This window comes from Gymnoscopelus microlampas (genome assembly GCF_963454915.1).
Source record: "Gymnoscopelus microlampas genome assembly, chromosome: 1".
Classification (NCBI taxonomy): domain Eukaryota; kingdom Metazoa; phylum Chordata; class Actinopteri; order Myctophiformes; family Myctophidae; genus Gymnoscopelus; species Gymnoscopelus microlampas.
The window spans coordinates 6339475-6361637 of NC_139962.1; the positions used below are offsets into that span (position 1 = coordinate 6339475).

General features: G+C 40.6%; 1 protein-coding gene across 1 annotated transcript in view; it reads right to left on the reverse strand.

Moving 5' to 3' along the window:
• The window catches only part of ddb1 (damage-specific DNA binding protein 1), a 143085-nt gene that overhangs the window by 101775 nt on the left and 19147 nt on the right, over positions 1-22163 (reverse strand). The window contains exons 7-9 of the mRNA XM_084061288.1: positions 20619-20777; positions 12195-12278; positions 5800-5916 (exon numbers count right to left, since the gene is read on the reverse strand). Of these exons, the coding sequence (XP_083917414.1) occupies positions 5800-5916; positions 12195-12278; positions 20619-20777 (360 nt within the window). The remainder of the gene's footprint in view (positions 1-5799; positions 5917-12194; positions 12279-20618; positions 20778-22163) is intronic.

Consider the following 22163-nt stretch of genomic DNA (forward strand, 5'->3'; position numbering starts at 1 on the left):
GCCTCACGGACATCAATAATCAATAAAAGAGGGCTGAATAAAAGATAGAAAGGCTCGTGTCTCACATCATAGATATGTTATAACCTCGGCGCTGATGATGACAGAAAGCGTGTTAACAAGAAGTTCCAGACAGGGAGCTGTCTTGACCCGCGACTCCACAAAAGTGACATTCGTACAGCTAATCAACACCAGTATCCTATGACTGAAGAGACAAAAGGTCTGGAGTGCTCGTTAAGTGGAGAAAAAGAAAGTGTGCTGAAGGTTTTCTTTGGGTGAGGACTCAAAACGTGCAACAAAGGGGGGGAAAAAAAACGAGGCACTCTTCTGGTGAAAAAGTTAACTCATTCCCTGCCAAGAACGTAAAAAACGTAATTATTTCCAATTACCAATACTGCCAAGAACGTAAAAATGTATATATATTTATTTTTTGGGGGGGAATTTAACCCACAGACCTAGGAGATATAATTTTTCAAAGATCTAGACTCCTATCCACTTCCTGGTTAACTTATTACTTAAAAATTCTTTATCTCGGCTCCTGTGTACTTTTATTTTTACTATGAAAAATCTCTGGCAGTGGGCAAACACTGCCAGAAATAAGTCTAGCAGTGAATGAGTTAACAAGCCTTTATTCAGCATACTTCCATCATTTAAATGAATTAAAACTGTGACGTCTTCACACCCTGCATTAACCCATTCAATTCGGGAATGCAACTGTCATTTTAGATTTCTTTGGCTATTGAAAAAAAAAGGCAGATATACAAGCTCATCACGTGGCACCGAGTGCCGCGCTACGAGCTTGTAGAATAGATCTGCAATTTTTGAAAAATCGTGAAAATGTGTCCAAATCTTTGAACATATGATTTTTAAAGCAATCATTTGTGAAATATATTTTGTTCCAGGGACCCCCGGAAGCAAAGATTTGAGTGACAAATGTTCGCTTTAGAAAAAAAAAAAAGAAAAAAAAAATTATATATATATATATATATTCAAAGATTAGCAACATTTTCACGATTTTGCAAAAATAGCAGATCTACAAGCTTGTAGAGCGGAACTCGGTGCCGCGCTACGAGCTTGGCCTTGTATATCTGCTATTTTTTAAAAGCCAAAGAAATCTAAAATGACACAGATGCGTTCCCGGATTGAATGGGTTTACCTGAAGTGACAGGGAGCCGTCTGACCTGTGACTCCGCAAAACTGACATTCGTACAACTAATCAACACTATCCTATGACTATGACTGAAAAAAGGAAAGGTCTGGAGTGCTCGTTAAGTCATTGACGTGTTTCACGTGTTTTACCGCAATGGCGCAACGTGCCAATGACGTGTTTGACGTTTTTTTTTGTTTTTTTTTCAATGTTCAGAACCCAAGATATCATTATCTGAAGATTTGCTGCTCCATTCACTCCTTGTTTAACTTATTACTGAAAAAGGCTGTATCTCGGCTCCTAAGCACTTTTTTTTTTACTATGAATTTTTGGCCCAGACATGTTATCTTCAATTAATGTCAACAAGGTCGCGATGACCTCGTTGACATTTGTGAAACCACACAGTGCAACCCTCAGTGATAATAGCACCCATCAGGGGATCGATTATACTGGAGATAAATATTCTGTGACTACTTGAAAATCTAAGATAAATTGAAAAATCTCTGACACTGGGACCACATAGCCAGAAATAATCCTGGCAACTCAATGAGTTAAGTGGAGAAAAAGAAGTGTACTGAAGGTGCTCTTCGGTTGGAGACTCGGGGAAAAAAAAACAAGGCACTCATCTGGTGAAAAAGTTAACAAGCCTTTTTTTCAGATGGCTACTTCATAATTTTTTTTAACCCATTCAATCCGGGGACACATCTGTCATTTTAGATTTCTTTGGCTATTCAAAAATAGCAGATCTACAAGCTCATATAGAGCTTGTAGATCTGCTATTTTTGAAAAATCGTGAAATGTGTGCAAATCTTTTCGTCTGGGGGGTTCCCTGGAACAAAATATTTTACAAGATATATATATATTTAAAGATTTGCACAAATGTTCACGATTTTTCAAAAATAGCAGATACACAAGCTCATAGCGCGGCACTCGGTGCCGCGCTATGAGCTTTTATATCTGCTATTTTTGAATAGCCAAAGAAATCTCAAATGACGATGAGATGTGTTCCCGGGTTGAATGGGTTAAATTCATTTAAAACTGTGACGGGGGGGGGGATACGACCCACGTCCCTTCTTCACACCCCCCCCCCCCCCGCATCAATTAAAAAAAGAAGTTTGAAATCTTGTCGTTTATAAAATTACCAAACCTGCCTATCAATGATGTCACTCACTGGCAGGCATTGTCCACAGCACTCCTCTGAGACAGTGAGTAGACATCTTATAATGGGCGTCAGTGAGGAGAGACCAATTATAATGAGGAGAAAGTGGAATAAAACGGGTGAAGTGATCCGTAGTATATGAGAAACTGTCCTAATGAAGACTTTGAAATGAAAGCAGAAGAGACGACAAAGCAGTTTAAAGGAAAGAGGCGGCTATAATTCCCAAACAATCCTGTGATGGAACTAAAACAAATCAATAAGCCACAAAGAGTCCCGTTTTGTAACCTAATATAACCACTGCTCTAATGACATTAAAGGGATATTTCACTTTTTAAAAAAAACTGTTGGGTCATTTTATCGTCTACTCTGGCTTTTGTGAGCCTCCCAGACAGTTTTTAAGTTGATTCATCAAAAACACCCGTCCTTGGTTCTGGTGACTCACCCTGCTCTCCTAATACGCGAGGGGGCCGTGTTTTTTTTTTCGATTACTTTTTTCATTTATTTAAAAAAATATATATTGTATTTAATTTTGTTTCATTTTCCCCAAAAAATATTAAAAATAAATGAAAAAAGTAATCGAAAAAACATGGTCTCCTCACGTATTAGAAGGACAATATCAGTCACCAGAATCAAGGATGGGTGTTTTAAATGAATCCATCATGGTTAAAATGGAGTTTGAAGTTACAATGGGTTTGGATAGTAAGGGGGGCGTGTCTGATAAAATGAATATCAAATATCTACATACTGAATCAAGCAACTTAAAAGCTGTCCGGGGAGCTCCAAAAAGCCTGAGTAGACGATAAAACGACCCAAATTTGTTTTGAAAGTGAAATATCCCTTTAAGAAGATATTACAAATGCTGTAATGTCATATATTATTGTAAAAGAGCACTTGCACACACCCTGCCCATTTTCTTGTTTCCCAGAGCCTGTACCTTTATAGACAGGTCTGTAAAAAGGCTTGATTTATACTTGAAAACACCTGATCTAAAAAGGTGCTAGATTGGCTATTTTCGGTGGCGCGGTGACACCCCGTGCAGATGGGTACAAACCAGGCCAGACAACTGCCGGGCTATCCATCACCAGCCGTGGTGTCTGTTTGCGCCTGTTGTGTAACAACACTGTGTTACATGAATCATTCACACGTCCCAGAATTCCTATCAGGCAGTATATAATCACTGTAAATCCTCCCACATTGTCTATATGCTAAGCTTCCCGTGTGGGACGGATGTGGGATGTAGGCCAGACAATGCAGGCTGAATAATACGGATAGCGGGGAGACACGGCACGGCTATTAGCCCATTGAGACCTGAAGCCGATTCTACATGTCTCCTAAATCTCAACAGTATTCTGAAAAACCTATGTTTCTATATCAGTGGTGCTCAATCTTTTTCAAGTCAAGGACCCCCGAAATTATATGTATTTGGCCGCGGACCCGCATCAAAATATGTTGTTCCAGGGACCCCCCCAGAAGCAAAGATTTGAGTTAAAAATGTTTGCTTTAAAAATATATATATTCAAAGATTTGCACACATTTTCACGAATTTTCAAAAATAGCAGATCTACAAGCTCGTAGCGCGGCACTCGGTGCCGCGCTATGAGCTTGTATATCTGCTCTTTTTGAGTAGCCCAAAGTGTAAAATAATGCTTTTTAGCTCAAATCTAAAAATGACACAGTTCCAGGTCGTAATGGGTTAGAACAGGCGGCGCAGACTAGACAACATGCTGTTATGAGTAGGGCTGTGAATATGTTGCTACCTCACGATTCGATTCAGATTATTGGGGTCACGATTAAGATGTTTTCCATTTTTTTTCAAAACAAACGATTCTCTATTCCAAAGGGGTTTTTTTTCCGATTCAAAAACATTTTTTTCCGATTCAAAACGATTCTCCATTCAAAACTATGCTCCATTCAATTCATAGGATTTCAGGATCTACTCCAGTCTGCTGCCATGAGAGCAGAGTATATTTACGTATCTTTTATAATTGTAAAGGTTTTATCAACTGATAATAATGTAAACACATTTTTTTTTTTTTAATCGAGTTGTGGAAAATGAGAATAGATTCTGAACAGTAGAATTGCGTTTTGTATATTTTCTGACACCCCTAATTATGAAGTAAATCATAGTTCTTCTCAACGTTGCATTACACAAGAGGCACAAATATTATTCAAAGACTGGATCAAAGAAAAGTGTACTGGATTTGAGCACTAAATACAACAGTACCAAGATGTCTTGAAGGAAGTCCAGACTAAAATAACACATAGCCTTTTTTTCCTATTTCCTTTCTTTCCTTTAACCCATTGAGACCTGAAGCCGATTCTAAATGTCTCCTAAATCCCAACAGTTTTCTGAAAAACGTATGTTTCTATATCAGTGGTGCTCAAACTTTTTCATGTCAAGGACCCCCAAAATGATATGTATTTGGCCGTCGACCCCCATCAAAATGTTTTGTTCCAGGGACCCCCCAGAAGCAAATATTTGAGTTAAAAATGTTCGCTTTAAAAATATATATATTCAAAGATTTGCACACATTTTCACGAATGTTCTAAAATAGCAGATCTACAAGCTCATAGCGCGGCACTCGGTGCCGCGCTATGAGCTTGTAGATCTGCTATTTTTGAATAGCCCAAAGTGTAAAATAATGCTTTTTAGCTCAAATCTAAAAATGACACAGTTCCAGGTCTTAATGGGTTATATTGATCCCAAATGACTGGCCATGGGGTCTATTTGCAGAATTGCCCCTGTCGTCCAGTTTCCCCAGCAACCCCCATAGCATAGAGTGGAGCCCATAAGCATATCGCTACTTACGCTATTTGTTGCAGTCAAAAGTGTTTTTTTCCCCACAAATCTGTCATCAATTGTTTTTGAGATTTCTTTGGGCTATTCAAAATGAGCAGATATACAAGCTCACAGCGTTTCACTTCGTGCCGCGCAGGGAGCTTGTAGATCTATTCTTGAAAAATCTTGAAAATGTGTGCAAATCTTTGAACACCGGTATATATTTTATAACTCAAATCTTTGCTTATGGGGATTCTACAAATGTCTTACAAACAACAGTTTAAAAAAAATAACTTAAGTTGCTATAATATCAGTGATCCTCAAACTTTTTTCATGTCAAGGACCCCCAAAATGATATGTATTTGGCAACGGACCCCCCATCTCAAAATATGTTGTTCCAGGGACCCCCCAGAAACAAAGATTTGAGTTACAAATGTTCGCTTTAAAAATATATATATTCAAATTTTTGTACAAATGTTCATGATTTTTCAAAAATAGCAGATCTACAAGCTCATAGCGCGGCACTCGGTGCCGCGCTATGAGCTTGTAGATCTGCTATTTTTGAATAGCCAAAGTATAAAATAATGCTTGTTTTAGTGGTTACACAGATGTGTTCCCGGTCATAATGGGTTAAAAAAATAATTGAAGCCAGGGGGATAGCGGCTTCTGGCGGCAGTGATATCAGACTTTTGGTGCTCTATTGTGGGTTTTACGTACCTGGCCTTGGCCCTGTCTCTCCAGGTCCACCACACACATGTCCACGATGGGCCCCAGGTTGGTGAAGGTCTCCATGACGGCCACGTAGGAGCCCTGGTCGTTACTGTCCACGTTGAGCTACAATAAATAACAACGTGTACAAGGTCACCTCACAGAGAAATGTGTCACACAAGAAAATGTTCACCCAAGAATGATAAACACATCCAATCTTCTATATAGCGCTTTTCTAGGTTATCAAAGTCACTTTACAAAACAAAACAAACAAAACAACTTTATTAACACATCGGGTGTCAAACACGGTCTGAACCGGTGTTTTCAGTCTTTTTTTTTTTTTTGTTTTTTTCCACACGGGAGGGGCTGGAGCAGCTCTGGAATCACCCACGGTGATTCTGAGAAGGAAGGTCCTTATAGATCACCGTGCCAAAAACATGGCTCCCCATCCGCTTCCGTTCTATCTCCTTCTCTAAAACAGTGGTTCTCAAACTTTTTCGTGCCAAGGACCCCCTAATACACACGTATTAGACCGCGGACCCCCATTTGAAAAGATAAGCCAGGGACCCCCATAATAGAAGATTTTTACGGCTCTCTAGCAGTGATTTCAACCATTTTAATTTCAAGGACCCCCAGTTTGACATGCATTAGGCTACGGACCCTCATTTAATGGCATGTATGTCTCTGGGACCCCAATTCATATCGTAAAATCAATGTTAATCTAACTCTGAGAGTTACAGACCCACAAGGGTCCATTTGGTTCCTGTCCATCATTTAGCTGGGGACCCCCTGGAACCCCCTCAAGTACCCCTGGGGGTCCCCGGACCCCACTTTGAGAACCATGGCTCTAAAACACCTATAACTCCGAAACTTTTTTACGTTGGGGAAAACGACTCATTTTGTATGCGCGATCGCTGCGCCAAAGTGACCCACGTGAAAGATGTCATCGTTCCAGGCGTTAGCCAGGACCATCGTGCAAAATGCACGCATGCTTTGTTTCACATGGATTGCTCGTGCAAGTCTGAAAAGGTGGGTTTTGAACAGGGCAGGGGGGGGGGGGGGGGGGCTTTGGTGTGGGCTGGGAGTGAGTTCCAAAGAGGGGGCTGCAAACTGAGAAAGAGCCGTCACCCCAGGTTAGTTAGTTTTTGTGTCTACCAGAGATGTAGGGGGTAGTTTGGTTGTTGAGGGCCTTGGGATAATAACCTGACTATTACTGTCTATGTCTGGAGATCAGATTGAGAGATAGGAGACACAAGTGTAACAGTTGCTCCTGCACCCACCACACAGCCTACACCAGTGGTTCTCAAACTTTTTCATGTCAAGGACCCCCAAAATGATATGTATTTGGCCGCGGACCCCCATCTAAAAATATTTTGTTCCAGGGACCCCCCAGAAGCAAAGATTTGAGTTACAAATGTTCGCTTTAAAAATATATATATTCAAATTTTTGCAGAAATGTTCATGATTTTTCAAAAATAGCAGATATACAAGCTCATAGCGCGGCACTCGGTGCCGCGCTATGAGCTTGTAGATCTGCTATTTTTGAATAGCCAAAGTATAAAAGGTCATTATTATTCTGATGCTATATTTACACATTTTGCTGGGTACCCCCTGGAACCCCCTCAAGTACCCCTGGGGGTCCCCGGACCCCACTTTGAGAACCAATGGCCTACGCTGACTATCAGTTCACATGTCTGCACCTCTGAGAGAGAAGGAAAATAAATATTCATAATGGGTGAATGCATGAAGGAATAACTATACCCCTCACAACACACCTCTGCAGTGGGCAGGGTTAGCCATTATCATTTGCCATTTGTGAGTGCAGTGATGCCATAAACTAACTATCTGTCAAGTGCCAGTATTTCTCTCTTTCACTCTCTCCTTCTCTCTGTGCAAATGTCACTGAAAAGTCATGGTTTGACCCAGATACGTATATATGGGCACAGAACCTGTTACCGGAGATATATCAAGCTACCACATCACAATTACAAGAATGTCTGTCATCCTATCGATTGACAAAAGTGACTGCGTCTGTTAGTGACACACGCGCACGCACGCACACGCACACACACACACACACACACACACACACACACACACACACACACACACACACACACACACACACTCACACTCACACTCTAACTTTCTGTCTTGGTGCGTGCTGTCCAAATTACTTTTCTGGTTCACACAATGCATGAGAGAGAGAGAGAGAGAGAGAGAGAGCTCTGCCCCCTTCCGTCTTTGCAACGCATTCCACCGTGCAGATTCTACAAACAAATGTGGTGACAACTCACACAGACACCTCACTGCCTCTGATGGTGGTGCAGTACTTATCTCCATAGTCAAACTTTTTGTGTGTTTTTTCTCCCATAAATGAACGCCCTACTTGATCATACTAAAGTGTCATACAAAAGCATCAAAAATAGCAGATCTACAAGCTCGAAACGTGGCACGAAGCGACGCGTTTTGAGCTTGTGGATCTGCTACTTTCGCTATGTTTTTTATTTGAATCATCCCATAGCACTGCCCCCCCCCCCCCGAGCTATGGGATAGGCCCCGATCTATGGGTCTGTGCACAGCGCATAACCCAAACTGCACATACTTTCGGTGCTCATATCCCCCGACGGGTATGGTCTAGTGCATTGGTTCTCAAAGTGGGGTCCGGGGACCCCCAGGGGTACTTGAGGGGGTTCCAGGGGGTCCCCAGCTAAATGATGGACAGGAACCAAATGGACCCTTATGGGTCTGTAACTCTGAGACTGTACAAATGGAACCAAATGGACCCTAACGGGTCCATTTGGTTCCATTTGTACACTCTCAGAGTTAAGTTAACATTGATTTTACAACAAGAATTGGGGTCCCAGAGATAGAAATGCCATTAAATGGGGGTCCGTAGCCCTAATGCATGTCAAACTGGGGGTCCTTCAAATGTATCTTTTCAAAAGGGGGTCCGCGGGCTAATAAGTGTCCATTTGGGGGTCCTTGACATGAAAAACTTTGAGAAGCACTGGTCTAGTGTATAATAAATGTAAAGACAGCCCACGGCATTAGAAGAGCACCACCACCCTGTCAGGCTTTATTTAGCAACAATTAGAACTTCAGTCTTCAGTGCATATTATCTCTTTTATTACAACGCTACTTTACGAATGATGTCAACAATTATAACAGTCTCACTGCATATTTAATTATGGCTTTCATTAAACAGCTACTGTATGAATGATGTCAACGATTGTAACCGTCTCTCGCTGCATATTTAACCCATTAAGACCTGAGGTTCAGATTTTACAAAATGTCTTCTAAATCCTAACAGTTTTCTGAAAAAAAACGTATGTTTCTATATCAGAGGTGCTCAAAATTTTTCATGTCAAGGACCCCCAAAATTATATGCATTTGGCCGCCGACCCCATCACAAAATATTGTTCCAGGGACCCCCAAGAAGCAAAGATTTGAGTAAAAAAAAAAAGTTTGCTTTAAAAGAATATATATTCAAAGATTTTCACACATTTTCACGATTTTTCAAAAATAGCCCAAAGTGTAAAATAATGCTTTTTAGCTCAAATCAAAAAGTGACACAGATGCGTTCCAGGTCTCAATGGGTTAATTATCTCTTTTATTACACAGCTACTTTGTGAAAGATGTCAACAAATATAACGGTCTCGCTGCGTATTTTTTGTTATCTCTTTTTATTACGCAGCTACTTGAATAACGTCCACGATTCGACACACATTGGGCAAAAAAATAAAAGTGATTTCAGAATCAGCTTACAAGCTTAGGGCAGTGGTTCTCAAACTTTTTCATGTCAAGGACCCCCTAATGGACACTTATTAGCCCGCCGACCCACATTTGAAAAGATACATTTTAAGGACCCCCAGTTTGACATGCATTAGGGCTACGGACCCACATTTAATGGCATTTCTATCTCTGGGACCCCAATTCATGTTGTAAAATCAATGTTATCTTAACTCTGAGTGTACAAATGGAACCAAATGGACCCGTTCTATTTGTACACTCTCAGAGTTACAGACCCATAAGGGTCCATTTGGTTCCTATCCATCATTTAGCTGGGGACCCCCTGGAACCCCTTCAAGTACCCCTGGGGGTCCCCGGACCCCACTTTGAGAACCAATGGCTTAGGGAACTGTTAAAAACATATAGCCTATGAGATTGTGTGATCAGAAGAGCGACACTATAAACACAAGCAATGTGTTGTTCAGAAAGAACACACCATATACAACGCCTTAACCCTTTAAGACCGGGAACGCATCTGTGTCATTTTTTTTTTCTTTGGCTATTAGAAAATAGCAGATATTGAGCTTGTAGATCTGCCAGTTTAGCTAAATTGTGGGTGGTCACTGGAACAAAATATTCAACAAATGTTCTCTCTAAAAACATATATATATATATATATATATATATATATATATATATATATATATATATATATATATATATATATATATATATATATATATATATTCAAAAATGTTCACACATTTTCACAATAAAAAAAAATGGCAGATCAGATATCTGCTATTTTTGAATAGCCCACAGACATCTTAAAATGACACAGATGCGTTCCCGCTCTTGATGGCTTAACCCATTGAGACCTGAAGCCGATTCTACATGTCTCCTAAATCTCAACAGTTTTCTGAAAAACGTATGTTTCTATATCAGTGGTGCTCAATCTTTTTCATGTCAAGGACCCCCAAAATGATATGGATTTTGGCCGCGGACCCCCATCAAAATATTTTGTTCCAGGGACCCCCCAGAAGCAAAGATTTTAGTAAAAAATGTTCGCTTTAAAATATATATATATATTCAAAGATTTGCACACATTTTCACGATTTTTCAAAAATAGCCCAAAGTGTAAAATAATGCTTTTTAGCTCAAATCTAAAAATGACAGTTCCAGGTCTTAATGGGTTAAAGCAGCATTTAACATGCTGTGACAAATGTGTCTCTTGGGGATGAATGCAACATCTGTTTAATGGCTTCGTCTATGGCTTTCACTTCAGAGAAACTAACTAAACCCTAAAGGAATGAATTATTAATCAACATCTGACGGAGTGTTTGTGTGCAATAAGATACTGTATGTATACAAATGCTACTAAAGGCCTTTTTTTCTACTGTAACTTTTAGCTAATGTAGAAAAATCTGTACCTACAGTATATGTTATAATTTGGCATTCTCATATGAATAATAAATATATCGTCTCTGTCGTCCCAATCTGCTACTTTTCAGGATTAAAATTCAAAAACAGAAAAAGTAGTAGATCTACAAGATAAAAAGTTGAGATAAGCGGTTTCTGCCCGACAGCAACGATATATAGGCCTAAATATAATATATATATATTTTGGAAATGGTGTTTGAACAGCTAAATCTGCCCTGCCTAACATTTACCATAATCAATAATAATAACATAATATTAGCATAATCAATGCTGTAACATCAGCAGTGGAAGTAGTTTTACCTTGAGGCTGCTTGACCGCACAACTTGGCAAAAACATCAATATACTGTATATTTAATTAAATATTTTAACCCATTCAATCCGGGAACGTATCTCTGTCATTTTAGATTTCTTTGTCTATTCAAAAATAGTAATAATAATTTTTGGAAAAAAAATATTTTTTTGAAAAAAAAAAAAAGTCAAATATCTCAACAAATATCTTCATTGTTCTGAAAACACTTTTGTTGCTATGTCAGTGGTGCTCAAACTTTTTCTTGTCTAGGACCCCAAAATTGACATGTTTTTGGCCGCCGATCCCCATCAAAAATATGTTGTTCCAGTCTGAATTATTGGCTGAATTATAGGCCACTGGGCCGCACTGCATGCGTGTACATCTGCTATTGTTGAACATTTTTTTGATAAATCTTGAAAGAACTACTGCTTTAGAACAGTGGTTCTCAAACCTTTTCATGTCAAGGACCCCCTAATTGACACTAATTACCCCGCGGACGCCCATTTGAAAAGATAAGCCAGGGACACCAATAAGAGAAGGTTTTTTTTTACGGCTCTCTAGCAGTGATTCTCAACCATTTTAATTTCAAGGACCCCCAGTTTGACATGCATTACTAGCTACGGACCCCCATTTAATGACATTTCTATCTCTGGGACCCCAATTCACATTGTAAAACCAAAATGTTAATTTAACTCATAGAGTGTACAAATGGAACCAAATGGACCCGTAAGGGTCCATTTGGTTCCATTTGTACACTCTCAGAGTTACAGACCCATAAGGGTCCATTTGGTCCATCATTTAGCTGGGGACCCCCTGGAACCCCCTCAAGTACCCCTGGGGGTCCCCGGACCCCCAGGGGAACCAATGGTTGAGAACCAATGGTTTAGAAGGCATTTGTAGAATGGGCCTCAGGTCTTGTTGGGTGGAAGTGTGTTGTTTTACCTTGACCAACTGGGAGTCTCCCAGTCTGGAGCCCACAAACACCACTCCATTGTCCAGGTAGGTCAGGCACTCTGCGATGGACGTCTGTCAGAGGAGAGAGAGAGAGAGAGAGAGACACATTAGTGCTACCCGGGCCATTCAGAGGAAAGAGAGACATTAGTTTTGCCTGGACCATTCAGAGGAGAGAGGGACGTTAGTGCTGCCTAGGCTGTTGTTCCGAGACACAAAGAGTCTCCTTTGTATCTCCTACCGCAACCGCATGCCTACCGGTCCGCTGGTCATCAAATTATCACCGGGGTGCCCGTCGGGTATCCGTGGGTACCCGGCCCGTTGCAGGACTCTGCCGTTTAGACATTAGAAAATCACGTCACTGTCTAGTTGTCGTTCACCATGGTAACGTGATGTCAACCTGAACAGCCAATGGCAGCTGGCATTTCAACCACTTTCAACCTGGCGGCCTGATTTAAGGCATGTCTTAAAAATGTGCAAAAAATTGCCCAAAATGTTCAAAAATGGCACATCTACAAGCTACAAGCATCTTCTACTTTGAACCATTTTTACCCAAAATCGCGGCGCCAGGTTGAAAAGTCGTTAAAGGTAGGGTAAGTGATATTTTTTGGTTAAAACAAAAAGTATTTTGTTAAAAGGTTAAAGCACTATATTCTGATAGTAATCATGGCTATAGAGTGTTTTTTTCAGTAACAGATGTCTCCCTGTCTCTCCAGCTCTTTAATAAACAGAAAATACATTTTCCGGTAGGTGTCAAAATCTCAGCCAATCAGGAGAAAGTACCCATTTTTAAGCTTAATTTGTATAGTGTTCCAGCTCCAATTTTGTCTGCTAATTTCTTAGTGTCATCACTTCCAATTTCACTGTTTAATCTATATCCTGATTGAGTTCTCTGTCCTGGTTGGATAAAATTGGAAATGAAACGAAAATGCATTTTCTGTTTAATAAAGAGCTGGAGAGACAAGGAGACTCCTAATACTGAACAAACACTCTATAGCAATGAGTACTATCAGAATATAGAGCTATTTCACACTTATTTTAACCAAAGCAAATCACTTACCCTACCTTTAAGTGTGTCTGTGGGTTTTATAAGTATTTCTTTGGACATACAGGGTTTCACATCCGACAGCGATTACTTGCTTGTGGAGTTTCAGTTGAGTTCAGTCTGGTCTGTGTCTGTGTGTTGACTGACAGCTCATCATTTAGTCCTAAAGCATTCGGCTGCATCTAATGTCTCCTCACGTCCACACGCTCCTTCAGAGGAGCAGGGAAATGGGCTCCTCTCTCTTGTGGGGCTGTTTACAAGCTCTCACCTCTTCCATTACACGCTGATTTAGCCCATTCATTCCGGGAACGCATAGCTGTGTCATTTTAGATTTTTTAGCCATTACCATTATTGTATTCTTTGTGCTATAAAGAAATAGCAGTGCTGCGCTACCAGCTTGAAGATCAGCTACGTTTTGTTTTTTTTGTTATCGGGAAAATGTGTCCAAATCTTTGAATATGTATTTTTTTTTAAAAGCAAACATTTTTGACAAAAATCTATGCTTCTGGGGATTCTACCAATGTCTTCTAAATCCTAACCTTTCCTTTTTTTTGTTTGACTTATGTTGCTATAATATCAGTGGTTCTCAAACCTTTTTCATGTCATGGACCACCTTAAATGATATTTATTTGTCCACGGACCACCCCCCCTCCCCCCCCCCATCTCAGAATATTTTAAGTGAGTTAAAATGTATACATACACATTCAAAGATTTGCACAAAATTTCAAGATTTGTTGAAATTGAAAAATAGCAGATCTGCAAGCTCATAGCGCGGCACTCGGTGCCGCGCTATGAGCTTGTAGATCTGCTATTTTTTTTAACAGCCAAAGAAATCTTATATATGACACAGATGCGTTCCCGGATTGAACGGGTTAGAAAGCAGTACAATAAGAATACAACAACGCCTGGAACTGAGTACCGTGTTGCAAAGCAGCAGACAGTGCCTGGCAGGTGGCTGCTAATGACTTATTGAGGCGTTAGCTAGCAGAGAGCTCCATGCTGAATGGCTGTGGGGCTGGTTATTTATCAGGCTGTGTGTAGGAGTGCTGCATGGGCTCCAAAAAACACATTCATTACAAAACATGTTTTCAGAGTCCATCTGCTCGTCAGGGAAGGTGGTGCACTCTCTGACAGGGGCTGCTGAAATGGATTTCTTTTTCATCCAGTATTTCATCCATATCAGTGAAAACCGATGATGATATTACGCTGTGTGAATGTTACTTTGGTCTCTTAGGCGCTAGGCAACGTATTGATATTTATTTGTTTTATGGTTCTCATCGCTCTAATCGAATCACGGGATCGTTGTAGTCTGTTAGTGATGCTTTTAATGTCGTGATCTAGCGGTCAATAACTGTACCTAACTTTGAAACTCGGGTTTGGTCCAGATAAAATCCATACTTTTTATTAGGAAATCCTCAGTCAAGGTGACTGTGTGGACACTGGACAGCAGTGGTGTAAAGTAACTAAGTACATTTATTCAAGTACTTTACTTAAGTAAAACTTTTAGCTTTTTTTCACTTTCTTCAGTATTTCCATTTTTCAATACTTTTACTCCACTACATCTCAGACGCAAATATTGTGGCGCTGATATATATGGGCGCTGATCACGCGGAGGAGAAGACACGCCCCCAGTGCCCACAGCGTCCCCAGTGGGAATCGAACCCAGGACCTTCTAGCTGTGTTTTTATTTATCATATCAGCAATACAATTATGCTACATCGCAGCATTAATACTTTTACTTAAAGGGCAAGACCACTTTGGTAGAGGTTTGGGTTGTGTAGTTACCTTGCCATGATGTAACTCCAAAGGTGGACAAGAAATGAAAAATAATTGCTCCATTAAAGGGTCTACACCATGAATTTTAACTTTTTCTTCATTTTTGTGTGTTTTTGGTCTCCCCCACCTCTCTTCTGTTCCAACAAATACCCGACTTCGAGCATGCAGGCTTTCATAGGCTATCTGTGGTTTTCATGTAAATTGGTCTAAAAACAGTCCGTCAGATTTGTTCCCCCACCCTACGTCACGTCTGGGAACAATTCCTCCCGTTTTTCAGTTCTAACCAAAAAAAGAAATCCCAAAAAAAAAAAAAAAAAAAAAAAATCATTTTTATTTTATTTTTTATTTTTTCTTATTTATTTTTTTTACTTTTTCCACACAGAACCAGGACATGACATGCATACAAACTGGCTCAATAGCGCCCCGTGCCAAACAGGACAATGTGGTATTGCAGGTGAAAGTGCTTTATAAGCCAGAGAGAAGTTAGTTGGAATGAGTATCTGAGGCTTGATTTAGGCTCAAACCTTTTGAAAAACGTTTGAGGGACATAAACAATATGATATCAAATATTATTTTATTTTTTTTAATTCATGGTGTAGCTCCTTTAATTAGAAATTGATAATTCAAAATATGCTCCCCATCGACTTACATTGTACGGTAAAATAGTTCTCAAAGTCACTATTTTAGCCCGTAAACGAACACAAACATAGCTGATTCAGACAATATAGAACATCACCAAACCCAGTACTGTTTGTTTTTTTCATAAAAATGTCAACTTCCTGATGATTTTACTATTTGAAGATCCGGATCCGCCGATCCAGTCCGGGTTTTCTTTCAAATAAAAATAGCAAAATCAACAGGAAGTTAACATTTTTATAAAAAATAAAAAAAACAGTACTGGGTTTGATGATGTTCTATATTGTCTGAATAAACTTTGTTTGTGTTGGTTTACGGGCTAAAAGAGTGACTTTGAGAGCTGTTTCACCGTACAATGTAAGTCAATGAGGAGCATATTTTGAATGATCAATTTCTAATCAATGGAGCAAGTATTTTTTATTTCTTGTCCACCTTTGGAGTTACATCATGGCAAGGTAAAACATGCGAGTACTTCTGTGAGTGTTGGGAAAGTGCAGCAGAAGGTGCACAGGGCTTCCATACATAAGTAATAAGGGTGCTGCTCAGGTGGGCAGAACACAGCAGAACTGGTACTCTGTCTGTACTGTGAGTAACGACCCAATCCAAGCACGTCTGGAACTTAATGTTGTTCATGAATAGTGTTTCCACACACACGCCTGAATGAAAGAAACGTTTCACAGCCTCTGCTCAAACCAGGGGACAAAAAGCACAGCCCAACGGGCAACCAGGCAGTCCATGCAGAGAGCATCAAATGGCAATTAATGTCTAATAATAACACGCGTCTCCCCTGAGACTTGAGAAACAGTGCCACCTGCTGCTCATCTCATGAACTATCTCCTTAAAAAGGAGTAGTTCACCCAAAAAATGACTTATTTTCAATCAATTAAACATCCCATGAAGCATTGAATTCATGGAGATTTTTTTGTTTTTATCGCATTCCTGAGCCAATAATTTGATAACTGCCGGTCTCTCAGGTAGGAGACACAAAGAGTCTCCTTTGTGCCCTACCGCAGTGCCTCTCAAACTTTTTCATGTCAAGGACCCCCAATTTGACACTTAGTAGTCTGTGGACCCCCATTTGAAAAGATATGCCAGAGACCCCCATAAGAGAAGATTTGTTATGGCTCTAATAGTGATTCTCAACCATTTTCCTTTCAAGGACCCCCAGTTTGACATGCATTAGGCTACGGACCCCCATTTAACTCATTCACTGCCTGAATTATTTCTGGCCGCGTTTGCCCCACTGCCAGAGATTTTTCATTGAAAAAAAAAGCACTCAGGAGCCGAGATACAGAATTTTTTAAGTTAAAAAGTTAAAAAGTTAAAAAGTTTTAAGTTAACAAGGAAGTGGATAGGAGTCTAGATCTTCGAAAAATCATATCTCCTTGGTCTTTGGGTCAAATAAAAAATAAAAATAAAAAGTCAGGGCTTATGGGACAAAAGTTGTTTTAGTCGTTCTAGGCAGTGAATGAGTTAATGTCATTTCTATATCTGGGACCCCAATTTATATTGTAAAAACATGTTAATTTAACTCTGAGCGTGTACAAATGGAACCAAATGGACCCGTTAGGGTCCATTTGGTTCCATTTGTACACTCTCAGAGTTACAGACCCATAAGGGTCCATTTGGTTCCATTTGTACACTCTCAGAGTTACAGACCCATAAGGGTCCATTTGGTTCCTAACTATCTACCATTTAGCTGGGGACCCCCTGGAACTCCCTCAAGGACCCCACTTTGAGAACCAATGTCCTACCGGAGACATTATCATCTTTATTATTATCACCAAATTATTGGCTCAGGAATGTGACCAAAACAAAAAAAAATCTCCAATAATTCAATGCTTCAAGGGATGTGTAATTGATAGAAAATAAGGCATTTTTTGGGTGGACTACTCCTTTAACATTCGCATAATATTCACATTTTATTTTTGCTTGGTTTTCTGACAATTCCGTTAATATTTGTGATGCACTGTGATGTGTGAAAAAAAACGAACAAAACGATGAGACGATATCAATACTAGGGGTGTCACGATTCACTTACCTCACGATTCGATTCAAAATCGATTCCTAGGGTGCCGATTCGATTAAAATTGCGATTCTGCGATTAATTGATATTCGATTCGATTCTGCGATTTATTGCGATTTTCTAGGGTGCCGATTCGATTAAAATTGCGATTCTGCGATTAATTGATATTCGATTCTGCGATTTATTGCGATTTTCTACCCCAAATCACTTTGCTTTAATTATACTAGAACATATAGTCTTTCTGACATTGATTTCAGACAAAGTGCCAGTGAAAAAGGTACTAACTTATAAAAAAAAGTAAAAAAAAAAAAAAAAAAAAAAAAAAAAAAAAAAATTTTTTAATAAAAAAATCGATTTTAATATTTTGATTCGATTTTTAAAATCGTGGCATTAAGAATCGCGATTTATTCATGAATCGATTTTTTTTTGACAGGCCTAATCAATACCCTTGCCCATCCCTGAGAAACACATCAACATCTATGGGCTGTTATACCCATAATATACTGGATGAAAATCCATTTCAGCAGCCCTGTCAGAGAGTGCACCACCTTCCCTGACGAGCATATATCGACTCTGAAAGCATGTTTTGTAATGAATGTGTTTTTGGAGCCCATGCAGCACTCCTACACACAGCCTGATAAATAACCAGCCCCACAGCCATTCAGCATGGAGCTCTCTGCTAGCTAACGCCTCAATAAGTCATTAGCAGCCACCTGCCAGGCACTGTCTGCTTTGCAACACGGTACTCGGTTCCGGGGCGTTGTTGTATATTCTTATTGTACTGCTTCTAACCCATTAAGACCTGGGACGCATCTGTGTCACTTTTAGATTTGAGCTAAAAAGCATTATTTTACACTTTAGCTATTCAAAAATAGCAGATCTACAAGCTCATAGTGTGGCACCGAGTGCCGCACTATGAGCTTGTAGATCTGCTATTTTTGAAAATGTTTGAAAATGTGTGCAAATCTTTGATTATATATTGTTTTAAAGCGAACATTTTTAACTCAAATCTTTGCTTCTGGGGGTCCCTGGAACAACATATTTTGAAATGGCGGTCGGCGGCCAAATACATGAAAAAGTTTGAGAACCACTGATATAGAAACATACGCTTTTTTTGAAAACTGTTGGGATTTAGAAGGCATTTGTAGAATCGGCTTCAGGTCTTAACGGGCTAAAGCAACGTATAATGGGAAGAGGTGAGAACTTGTAAACAGCCCCCACAGAGAGGAGACGATTTCCCTCGCTCCTCTGAAGAGGAGTGTGGACGCGAGGAGACGTTAGATGCAGCGGAATGCTTTGGGACTAAATGATGAGATGTCAGTCAACACACACACACACACACACAGAAACAGACCAGGCTGTGAAACCTTGTATGTCCCAAAAAAACTTTCCTTTCGGCAGAGAGAGTTATTTTCTCTACTCAGGACACTGACGTATATAACCCATTAAGACCTGGAACGCATCTGTGTCACTTTAGATTTCTTTGCCTATTCAAAAATAGCAGATCTACAAGCTCATAGCGCGGCACCGAGTGCCGCGCTATGAGCTTGTAGATCTGCTATTTTTGAAAAATCTTGAAAAAAAATGTTTCCATTTTTTTTAAAACACTTTTTTTTTTAAAAAGGATTTAGAAAACATTTGTAGAATCGGCTTCAGGTCTTAATGGGATAAAACATAAAAATGTATGAGAACACAAATGAAATATGGATACATATTATATGGATATATGTATATATGGATACAAGGTTACTGCCTGACAGCCACAAAAGCCACAAAAAAAAGAGAGCAGGTGAACAAGCAAATGAAAGACGGAGAAGGCGAGCATGACGGATGGACAGAGACAGCGAGACAGACGGAGAGAGAGAGAGAAAGAGGGAGAGAGGGGTAGAAGGAGGGACGATTGACACGCCTACCAATTCATCTTCAATGAGAGGCGGACGACAAAGTTGGGCAGCGCGACCAATCTGAAGGGCGAGGCGGCAGGCTGTGCGCACGATCCCGTGAAATCGACGTGCCCGTGCTCGTGCCACGCACACGTTTCGCCCCCCCCCCCGCGACAAGAGCTGGATTGTGGGTTAGCTTTCAGGCTGAACGCCTGGCGTTTTACTCGCAGAGCTGTTTTCTGTCCCGTGTTCGCCGCGACCAGCGTTCTTCCAACGTCGCGTAGAAGCCTCGCCCTACAGGGCGGGGCTTCTTTCGCTCTACATTAGCCCATTAAGACCTGGAACGCATCTGTGTCACTTTAGATTTCTTTGGGCCATTCAAAAATAGCAGATCTACAAGCTCATAGCGCGGCACCGAGTGCCGCGCTATGAGCTTGTAGATCTGCTATTTTTGAATAATCTTGAAACATTTTTTGGGGGATTTTTTTTGAAAACTGTTAGGATTTAGAAAACATTTTTAAGAATCACCTCAGCTCTTAATGGGTTAAAAGAGTTGGTAACGGTGACGACACTACTTTTTCCAACAACCACGGACTACTTTTTTTCGCCGATAAAAGTAGTAGTTTTGGGCCGCGACTGAGGGGCGCAGTCACAAGCCAACTTGAGCCACGAGAAGCACCACCGAGCGAGTTGCCGTGCTGAACGTTGCGAGGTTCGCTTGAGCCTACTCAGCCCCGTCCCCAGTTATGTACCGATAGTCACAGAATCGTAATGGCAGGTATGTGTCGCTCCCCGCAGGGAAAAGCCCTAAAGAGAGAGACCGACAACGAGGGAGACAGAGACGGAAGAAAGCGATAGAAAGACAGCTGGAGAGACAGAGAGGGGTCCCCACCTCTCCCAGAGACAGACAGATGGAGAGACGGAGAGTGGTCCCCACCTCTCCCAGAGACAGACAGATGGAGAGACGGAGAGTGGTCCCCACCTCTCCCAGAGACAGACAGCTGGAGAGACAGAGACAGACAGCTGGAGAGACAGAGACATGTACCCACCTCTCCCAGCAGCTCCACATGGAGGTCCTTCAGCACCACGGCTCCGTCCATCAGCTCCTCCTTCTCCAGCAGCAGCATGAAAAGACGTCCCTCCATGTCCCCCAGCAGGTAGCGGGACCCGTTGGGATCCACCCGGTTGTGGCACACTATGGTGCTTTGCTGCAACACAACACACACACACACACACAATGTTGTGACAGTCAATACCTCTCAAGGAACAGCAATGCCAAGCTTTACACTTCATTGTGGTTAGATATCAGGTCATCATTTTGGTTTGTTTGTTTCTGTTTATTTTTTTTACTGTGTATTGATTCCATTAAGACCGGGAACGCATCTGTGTCATTGTAACAGTTCTTTGGCTATTCAAAAATAACAGATCTACAAACTTTTTCATGTCAAGGACCCCCAAAATTACATATATTTGGCCGCCGACCCCAACAAAATATGTTGTTCCATGGACCTGCCCAGAAGCAAAGATTTTAGTTACAAATGTTTTTTTTTAAATATATGTGTATTCAAAGATTTGCACACACTTTCAATTTTTTTTCTAAACTGGCAGTTATACAAGCTCATAGCGCGGCACCGAGTGTCGCGCTATGAGCTTGTATATCTGCTATTTCTGAATAGCCCAAAGAAATCTAAAGTGACACAGATGTGTTCCCGGATTGAATGGGTTAACCAGTCCCATTGACAATTGTTATCTCTTTTACCGAACAAGAAAGCGAAACAAAAAATACATTAAATCAGGTGTTCTCAAAGTGGGGTCCAGGGACCCTCAGGGTTCCAAAATGTGCCCTTACAGGTCAGTTACTCTGAGAGTGTACAAATGGAACCAAATTGACTCTTACAGGCCCAAATTCTGGTTCCATTTGTACACTCTCAAAGTTATAGAGGTCCTTTAAATCAAGTTTACAGTTTCAAAAGTTTGAGAAGCACTTAACTGCATTAAATACAGTCACACAAACTCAAGTAACACGGCTACAGACCTCATTTTAGAGTGAAGTAAACCTCTTAAAAATCACCCAAAGGGATTAAGTGCTCCAGTTTACCGTCTTTATATGGAACTGATTCCAGGACCATGGTAGCATAAAAAGTGTCAAACAATATTAGCCACTTTAAACCTGGCGTGTGAACCTATTTTGGGCACGTCTTTATACTGTAGTCGGAAATCTTCAAAAGAAAAAAGCATATCTACAAGCTCACACCAATGCCAGGGTGTTCCACAAGCACCAGCTGCCAGCCCGGATAGCCCTACATTAAAACATCTCCAGCACGCTACTATTTTTTAACTGACTTTTTATACTTTGCAACATACTTCTCATTTCTTTTGATTTTTACCCCTAGACCAGGGGTCTTCAACAGGGGGTCCGGGACCCCTAGGGGGTCCTCAAAGTTACTACAGGGGGTCTGCCAAATATGTGTGTTGATAGGATTTTTTATTTTACCTTAACCACTTGAACCCTAGCATCCCTTTTCTGAGGAGAACTTTGGCCAAAAATAGCCGATCTACAAGCTCACAACGCCTCGCGCTGCGAGGCGTTGTGA